The sequence below is a fragment of the Brugia malayi genome (genome assembly GCF_000002995.4).
Source record: "Brugia malayi strain FR3 genome assembly, contig: Bm_243, whole genome shotgun sequence".
In the NCBI taxonomy this organism is placed as follows: domain Eukaryota; kingdom Metazoa; phylum Nematoda; class Chromadorea; order Rhabditida; family Onchocercidae; genus Brugia; species Brugia malayi.
In genome coordinates this window covers 1-9,117 of record NW_025062431.1, presented here as the reverse complement: position 1 = coordinate 9,117, position 9,117 = coordinate 1, and the positions used below count along the sequence as shown (strand labels likewise).

General features: G+C 31.2%; 3 protein-coding genes across 3 annotated transcripts; 2 read left to right on the top strand and 1 right to left on the bottom strand.

Moving 5' to 3' along the window:
• Nucleotides 1-991: 991 nt before the first annotated feature.
• Nucleotides 992-3,343, top strand: Bm7766 (Uncharacterized protein; the record flags this gene model as incomplete). The annotated part of the gene is made up of 5 exons (XM_043083089.1): nucleotides 992-1,140; nucleotides 1,235-1,369; nucleotides 1,580-1,719; nucleotides 2,735-2,998; nucleotides 3,195-3,343. The coding sequence occupies 5 exons, from the start codon at nucleotides 992-994 to the stop codon at nucleotides 3,341-3,343; spliced, it is 837 nt and encodes a 278-aa protein (XP_042939023.1).
• A 2,117-nt stretch (nucleotides 3,344-5,460) lies between these two features.
• Nucleotides 5,461-6,325, bottom strand: Bm17291 (Uncharacterized protein; the record flags this gene model as incomplete). Its single annotated transcript, XM_043083088.1, has 4 exons — nucleotides 5,461-5,547; nucleotides 5,743-5,803; nucleotides 6,001-6,220; nucleotides 6,280-6,325. 4 exons carry the CDS (start codon nucleotides 6,323-6,325, stop codon nucleotides 5,461-5,463), a joined length of 414 nt encoding a protein of 137 aa, XP_042939022.1.
• Nucleotides 6,326-7,428: 1,103 nt separating this feature from the next.
• Nucleotides 7,429-9,038, top strand: Bm17290 (Uncharacterized protein; the record flags this gene model as incomplete). Its single annotated transcript, XM_043083087.1, has 6 exons — nucleotides 7,429-7,472; nucleotides 7,709-7,829; nucleotides 7,940-8,214; nucleotides 8,341-8,516; nucleotides 8,743-8,820; nucleotides 8,920-9,038. 6 exons carry the CDS (start codon nucleotides 7,429-7,431, stop codon nucleotides 9,036-9,038), a joined length of 813 nt encoding a protein of 270 aa, XP_042939021.1.
• Between the last annotated feature and the right edge of the window lie 79 nt (nucleotides 9,039-9,117).

Sequence of the window (9,117 nt, the reverse complement as noted above, 5' to 3'; positions counted from 1 at the left end):
AATAATGTTTAAAACCCAATTATTAAAATTATTTAAGGTGAAAAATGACCACACCGAATGTGACCAGTGCCCATACAGAGCATAGAAAATATTCAATTAAGTTCAAATTATGTCTTTTTTCAAATTAAGTTATATTATTTAGTTGTTTAAACACTTAATTAAATTGAAATTTGCTATTACTAGAACTTATTTTCTAATTCTATATACAATAACTAATACTAATTGCAGCATTTTCTTATTATTAGAATTTTAAATTTGAATTCAAATTTATTTTTAATTGCGAGAATGATTTAAAAATGTCACTGTTTAAAAATTTAATTAATTTTAATGCTGAAATAATGTTTAAAACTTATTTATTAACATTATTTAAGTTGAAAAATGACCTCACCGAATGTGACCAGTGCCCATACAGAGCATAGAAAGTAATCAATTAAGTTCAAATTATGCCTTTTTTCAAATTAAGTTATATTTTTAGTTGTTTAAACACCTAATTAAATTGAAATTTGCTATTACTAGAACTTATTTTCAAATTCTATATACAATTACTAATACTAATTGCAACAATATTAACATTTTAAATTTGAATTAAAATTTATTTTTAATTGCAAAAATGATTTAAAACTGTCACTGTTTAAAAATTTAATTAATTTTAATGCTGAAATAATGTTTAAAACTTAATTATTAAATCTAAATCTGTCTTATGATCCGACATGGTTAGCAATTCTGAGAGCAACAGACCCTCTTACATCAGTAAACAAAAGCGTATGTGTATTTTTTCATAAAATGGAATATCTATTTTACTAGTATTAATGCATTTGAAATACTAGTATTAATGCATTTGAACAAGGTTAATCTGACTTTTTAAATTTTAAGGTTTATTCTACAATTCTCTCTCTTTCGTCTTTCTTCTTGTTGATTTCTAATATGATTCTTGCTTCGTTGTTCTCATATTAAATTAATATTGAAATTATCTTCTTTATTAAATTGCAGGATGGCTTTGGATGCAGTACAGCGTGCGCATGATGCTGAATTAAAAAATATTAATGAAAAAGTTCGTAGTATTAGTGGTAATAATATAAGCTCTTCTCAAACAAATATCTCTGCCGAACCAAGAATCGATGTACAGTCTACAAGGCAGAGGTGAGAGTACTTTTCATTAAGATTATTTAAATATTTTATTCCAATATATCTGACTCTTTTTTTTTTTTTTTTTTTGCCTATTTTCTTGTTACAGTAAAATGTTGGAGCAAATGAGTACAGAATTAGCTCAGTTGTCGGCATTATACTCGGCAAAATGTCTGGAGAATTCTCAGCTTGATGAGAAGATGTCTTTATTGCTGGCCGACAAAGAAAATCAGTCATCGTTGAAGTATTTTAAATATTTTAAAGCTTTCTTTTGTTTTTTTTTTCCTCTTATTTGTTTTGTCTCATTTTTTTCAGCAAAATTTTCTTATTATTTATGACAATTAAAACTAGATTTATCAAATATTTTAGAGGATTTTTGTGTTTTTTTGACGAAAAAAAAAATTTTCAAATTTGTAAATTTTAATGTATTTTAATGTGAAATTTTTATTTTTAGTGATGTAGAAACCCAAAATAGACGCTTGCATCGTGAATTACGGCAAAAAGACATAATAATTGAAGAGCTGAGGCAGACGGTGGCATTTCTGGAACGTCGAACTGCTGATTTGACCGGTGAAGAACTTCCTGTTAAATATGGTAGGTTCATTTTTTCTAATGTTTTATGTGAATGTAACAGTGATCAAATTAAGCTTAGGATAACTTAGATATATTTGACGAATGTAAGTTATGATATGACCTTTTATCGTAATCAGCTTGAACCATAGGGGTCATCTTTTAATCTGTTAATGAGATAGAAGTCCATCACTGGGTTGCTACAATTCACTTTTACTTATTTACTTACACACTTTTCAAGGCTTTTTTGGCTGCAAGTGCAAGGGCCCTTTGGCATTATTATCATCCTTCGCTTCTTGGTAATTTTATACATGTCAATGCATCACTTCAAACTTATTCCTTTTTTTTTTTGTTGTTTTTTGAAAATTACTAAAATCTTCAAAAAATTCTATTCAAAATTTAAGTTGTTTGCAGAACTGCCAAAACGACAAAATCGGTAAGCTTTAGTATGTGTAAAAATGTTTGAAATTGGCTTGGCATTTTAGGCTCAATTTGATTTTTTCTAGTACTAAGTTTAAGATCACCAATAATTTATTGTAAAATTTTTCAAAATATATCCATATTTCTAATAAAATTTCTATCATCTTTCTTTTCGTTGAAGAAATTTTCAAATTTACCTTCTTATGGTGATCATAGACAGTAACATAATTATTCTTCTTCAATCCTGTGATGCATGCTTGTTATTTCTAAATTCTATATTAGTAAAGCATGTTGCCTGAACTTTATTAGCTGTTGTCAATTCCTTCTATCAGCCTTCTTTTCCTGCCTAATTGCTTCATGCCTTCATTTCAGCATTGATTTGTAAAATGACATTTTTGTGTTTTTTTTTTTTTTTTGGTTAAAATTCAGTAGTTTCTTTCTTTTTTCATTATTTTGATGACAGAAAGGATAGCACTAGTAAAAATTTTATAGCAAATGATTCATTCCTTTTAGCTTATCAACAATATGCTATAAAGTTACAACTAGTGCTATCATTTTTGTGTCAAAATGTTTGGAATACCTCTTTTGACAGTATCACTTTCATATTTTTTCGTTGCAGAGGAACGCGTAGACGACGTACCGTTATTACGAGAGGAATCGGTGACACACCGAACACGTCAAACTCACTTTCCAACTCTTCAGCAGCAGCAACAGCAACAACAACAACAGATAGCTCTCAGTTTTCCATCACTCAACAACAGCGACAGCATAGTAACACAACCAACAGCAGTCGTTTCATCGATTTGGCATCTTCCATCCGATCAAGGGGTCAAATTTCGAAGAAATCGTCAAGTGACATCAAAAATGACTTCAAGACGTAATGGTAAGTAACTAAATTAGTAGTATAAAATTCAAATGGAATATAGAATTCAGATGAGGAAAACTCATAAAAATTAATATATAACTTAAATTTTTAATGGAGAATTGCTATGTTTACTGTCCAACTTAACGGTTACGACTTTATATATTGTAACAGTTATTCTGTAATCACTTATTGTTAACAAATAATCAAATTTAAGATGTTCGATTCCATAGCAATCCAGCGATACCAGTAAGTGAGATGACAACCAATTATTTAGCCAGTGAATTACGACGTTCAATGATTATTCCAGTGAGTGAACGTCGAAAGTTCTTTGAAACGATCGCTGAATACAGTCATCCTTTCTAATAAAAAAATGATATTTGATAACACTTTAAAAAGAAAAAGCAAAAAATATTTCTTTCCTATAGGACAGAAAATTCAAATTGTCACTTATTGCAGTTCAGTTTTTTTAAAAAAAAATGACAAAACTAACAAATTGAAGCGAATAAAATTACAAGGAAAATTTTTAATAAGAACATTGAATTAAAAATTTCCCACTTTTAAAGTTCTAGTCAATTTGTCAGAGAAATGAGATTTATAGCAGAGTAATAATGCATACTGGGATAAGAAGCTACAAAACTTTAATTTTATTCACATTCATTTAGGAAAATATTTCAGGAATTTATAAGGAAATTATTTCATCATTATCTTGTAATAAAGGCAAATCTTTCAGTCTGAGATCTTTTCTTTCAAATATTTTATCACTTTTCATCTTCTTCATTCATTTTAATCATCCCTTCCCATTCTCTTTTGATCTCGTATACTTTTCGCTAAGAAAAGCTGCAAAAATTAAAGGCAAAATTAGTTCTTATAAAATTTCATATATATTAGTCATGCGCGGTTTTTTTTTTTTTTTTTTTTTTTTCCCAACTGGTCATTTATGCCACTGGTGATTTTCTGATGTGAAATTTTGATTTTGTTCAGTTCAGGCCTGCTGTCTTGTTTTTGAACGTGTAATAGATTAATTATGTTTACATTTTCGTGCAATGAACTCAGAATCAAACTTTTCTCAGAAAATGGCTAGCATAAGGGTACATCAATAGAATTATGCTAAAGTTATGAATTACTTAGTTCCTAATTATACATTTTTTTTTCCACTCGATTGAACTCGATGAAAAGTAAGGAAATACGAATTGGCAAATATTTCTTAATGTGATATTATTCCAAAACAACAAAATATCTTTCTTAATCTGAAGTAATTTAACACACTCTCTACTCTACTATTAATAAAAATTTTGAATCTCACATATAATTTTATTCATAATGCTGGAAAAATTTAGTATTTTTGAAGAGTTCTCCCAGACTACAATAAGGAAATATTATTAGCTATACCCATGCTTCGATTGTTCTTAAATCAAAATCCATAAATGAATTTAAATTCCATCCCTGAACATAGCTAGCTATTCATTAATTAAATATATTGGATGCTATCCACCTAACGAGCAATATACATTTGTTGTGATTCGCTTGCTGTCTGTATATCACTGTATAATAAATAAAACTCCTCAGTATAACTTCGAACACGCATTTAAATGCATTTAAATAAATTAATATGTATGTTATTATTTAGGATGAGAAACGATAATTGTACTCAGTTTGATTCAGTTTTCTTTCCCTCTAACCTCTAATTTTCAATTCAGAAGTAATATCGTAATTTGTTTAGAGAACTATTAATTCCAAACCTATTAACTATCCACAAGAATTTGTGTTTCCGAAAATTCTCTTCCAGTATTTGATGCTCCTGAAATGTTGAAATGCAAAAACATCAAAAGAAACTTGAAATCAATAAGATTATTATTAAAGTACATGAGGAATTATGAACAGTACAATCATTACAAACAAAAACGGGAAGTATCAAGACCGTCCAACTATCCAAAATGACTGCAATCAACATGCACAAAAGAATCCTACTAAATACTGACTTGAACATTTTATCACAAGAATTCGAAATCGAACAAAATCAGAGGATCACTAAGATATACAATATATAATAAGGGATACATCTCATGTTTACACACATACCAGTCACTCAATCCTGAAAAATTCAGAAGTAATATCGATTAAGTCTTCTCCCTCTAATTTATCAAGTCGATTTCCAAAATTAATTTCTTCCAATAAATGCAATAAATAAGGAAATATCATCGGAAACTAGCTGATATAAACGTTCGCATTAAGATCACTTTGGACAATCATTATTTGTTTTGGAAATACTAAAATATGAAGATGAGATAGAAATTTTTGGGAGTAAAATTAGTACAAAAGTGAACTAAATATGCGGACAAATGTTATAACTTAATCATTCGCTAAAATTCAGAGCAATCACCAATCTCTTCATCTTATTTCTATTTCCTGTCATAGAAACATGAAATGAGTCACTTTTTCTTCATTGCTTTCATATGATTCAGTGCTGAGCCAGCCTTAAATCATTCGATTTGAGCCGCATTAAAACTGTGAGACAGCCAGATCTCCTCCTTTTTACCATCAACGTGTTTCAAGATGCATTTTAATGGCTAAAAAAAAACCAAATCTTCAAGACTCGAAATTTTTATGGAACCATCAACAGTGTCAACTAATTTTTTAATGCGTAATCACATACGTTATGTAGGTATAATTTCACATCCTGATAAGGAACTAATATCTTAAAATAAAACAACACAAAAGTAATAGTGTTGAATAAAGAATTTACAAGAAAAGGTTGTTCTAACCTTGCCAGGTGCAAAATCATTCAAACCAACAATTGATATCTTGTCGTCTGGCTTAACTTTACTGTAATCATTTGGATCAGCAAACGCTTTTCAGAAACTGAAAACACCTGATATATTCAACATCAATTAATAAGGAATTTATTGCCTCCTATGTAAGATCCACTAAATCAAAATACTTCAGCTAATTTAAAGTAAAAAGACAACAAAATTTGAATGGAGTTTGAAACAATCATTATACGTTTTAAAGTATTATGTGACTATATTAAAAGCGGTCGATAAGGTTTCAAAAATCTTATTATTTGTGGTGAAGCAAAAGGTTCTTGACAATGTTCACTATTTTCATTGACTACAACGTTGCCGTGTCCTGATGGAGCCTGATAATAGTTCACACCTGAGTCATAACCTTTTGGTGGCAAGCTATGACCGCTTGGTGCAATTTGCAACTTGAATTTGCTACCTGAAATAACATTTCCTTCAACTGCGAAATAAAAACATTTAAGCCAAAATTTGCAGAAGTACTCATCATATCAAAACTACCAAAAAACCGTAGCTTCTTCAGTGTACCGAAACCAGACACTTTCATCTTTCGAAATATCTTCTAAACCAGCAATCATTCTTTCAAGATATTAGCTTAGAAAATATTTTCTGTTGACATGTTCAGCTGAACAAAAGTGATACGTAAATGTAAAAATTTTTGAGGGAATATAGTACTGATATACCACGCTATATGTGAGTATTTGAAAATATTTGTGTCTCCTGTCGATCTCACAGCTACGTAAGCAGTCAAAATTTATAAAGTCACGTTAAAAAACTTTTAAAATCACAGATGTCTAGTAGAATGCATATTAGCAAGCATAACAGAAGCCTAATAACTAGACATAGTCCTATGTGTAGTCCAAAAATTATATAAGTGGTGAAATTGTGTCACTATTAACATTTTATTAACTTCAACAATTTCAAACAATTATAGCAGAATTTTTAATCAAAACAGAAATCAAACAGAATTAATATATATTAATAACTAACGATGAAAAGTGGTAATACATAATTACTGCAAAATGATTCAAATGAATTGGTATCACAACAATAAGAAATTGCTAATTCTGTTAATAGCAATTAAAAACAATAAATGGCTGATTAGCTTGAATCAATGCATTTTTATTCAACAACATACCTCAAAAAAAAAAAAAAAAAAACGATTCGTTGGAATAACCAAATGATATTCAGGCATGTAATCGAAACAAAAAGAATCTTAATACAACCATAACTTAATAATAAATAAAAAAAGGATACATAAGAACCATGGACGTGAAGATGATGGCAACCAGCATAGTATGACGACTGACATCAGATTGGGATGTGTTAGAGAGATCGAGAATATGATCAAATGATATTCCCTGTGAAGGGCAAATGGGTTGAATGGTATACACCGAGTTTTCGTGCAAATTAAGTAAGATAAGATATTTGCATATATTCTCCGAGCGCGAGAGAGTATTACTTCAGTAGGAAATGTTTTAAATGATTCTCATAAATGATTTTTTCAACTTTTTTTTTTCTTAAATTGTAACTGGGTTAAAAAAAAAAATTGTAGGGTATTTGATGACTTAAAAAAGATGAGATTGTGCGAAATTTTCCAAAATATAATCGAGAAATTAATTTCAGGAAAAATATCAATTTTTGTGCGACATGCTGAGATTCATAGCGCCGTTTATCGAGTGCATCAAAAGAAAGTAAGTAGATATTTGCATATATCCCTTCAATAGGAAATATTACTTAAGTAGGAAATGTTTTTATAAATTATTTTTTCAATTTTTTTTTCTTAAATTAGAATTGCGTTAAAGAAAAATTGCAAGGTATTTGATGATTGATATAAGTAGTATTGTGATCAATTTTAATATAATTGGAACGCGTAATTTGGCATTGTTTTATCATCAATTTGCATCTGATTAATTTAATAATTTTATAGAGCGGGCTCGCGTGTCGCCCAAAATCCAGAACGTCGGACTATTTCCGACGTTCTGGTATATTTGGAGCGTGAACCTGTAATGCTCCAAGCATTACAGGAATATATGCGCGAAAGGGAGCAGGTAAATTCATTTTTCTTTTTTGTCATCAATTAAGGATTATAGAAAGAGTTATACTTCTAATTTATATGAAGAGTTATAGAAAGTACTTTCTTAAAATGTGGTCTTTTCAGATTGAAGACCTGCTCCTAACCTGCTTGGAGGATACGGAGAGGAGGTCGGAGGTCGAAGGGCAGGATGGAGAAGAACCGGTGCCTCAGGAGCAGGTACTTTACGAAGAAGAGGCAGAGTGGGCCCCTCTGCCTGAAACTAATGATACTGATGAGGCCGAGAATTGGCCAACGGAAGCAGAGTGGGCTCCTCTGCCGGAAAGCGATGAAGAAACTGAGGCACCGGTGGCACCAAATGCCGTTGCAGAACCGGTCGAATCGGTTCGCGAACTCGTCCTGTAAGCTTTGATATCTGAAATAAATGTAGTGACCATGTAGTAAACAAAGTAATAACTAGAACAATTGCTAACTTTTTGTTAATTTTATCTGCTGAATAATTTAAACCAAATTTGAAACTATTTCAGAAGGACGAGGACGATTAATGTTCCGGTTCTGGCGACGCATAGATCGGTTGCGGCAACACCGGAAGAATTCCACCCCGCTGATTTAGGGGATCTTCCGGAGCAGCTCCGACGGGAGTTGCTAGTGCCGCAAGCAGAACCATACACGGTGGTTCAAGCGAATGAAGAGAGGAACATCGGTAATTTATAATTTTAATAACGTTAGAAGATGATTTTATGTTTGTAATATTTTAAAGGAATATAATCATACTTTAATCTTTTACTGACAAAATCATATTTATGAGTGAAATGTTACAATGTTCTTCTTTATAATGTTTCAAAACGGTCACAAATTTTCCATCTATATCGATGCTTTAAAAAACAGTTTGTACTTCTTTACTATCTTCTAATCACTTCTATTTTCAGTGTGTGGTATCTGCGGCAGGCAGTTTGGTACATTGAAAGGGTGGCGTATTCACGCCTCGAGAATGCATAAGCAGGATGGTAAGTACTTCTAAGCGGAATTTGCAATTAGTTTTTAAAAACATTAGCATATTTGATTTATCTAAATGTTGGCGGACTAATTCATTATGAATATTTCAGGTTTTTGCGCTCGTTGTGGCCATTACCTCCTGCTGCCACCCGGATTCACGGCCGCGCAAAAGAGAGCGGCGACAGAAGTTCACGCTCTCGATTGGGCCCGAGAGCGTGTGCGGCCGTGATCAACGAAAGGCAGGTCAAGCGCCGCAGACTTGACTTAGTGGGGAGAGAAGAGGATGCCAACCACCTCTTCATTCCAGG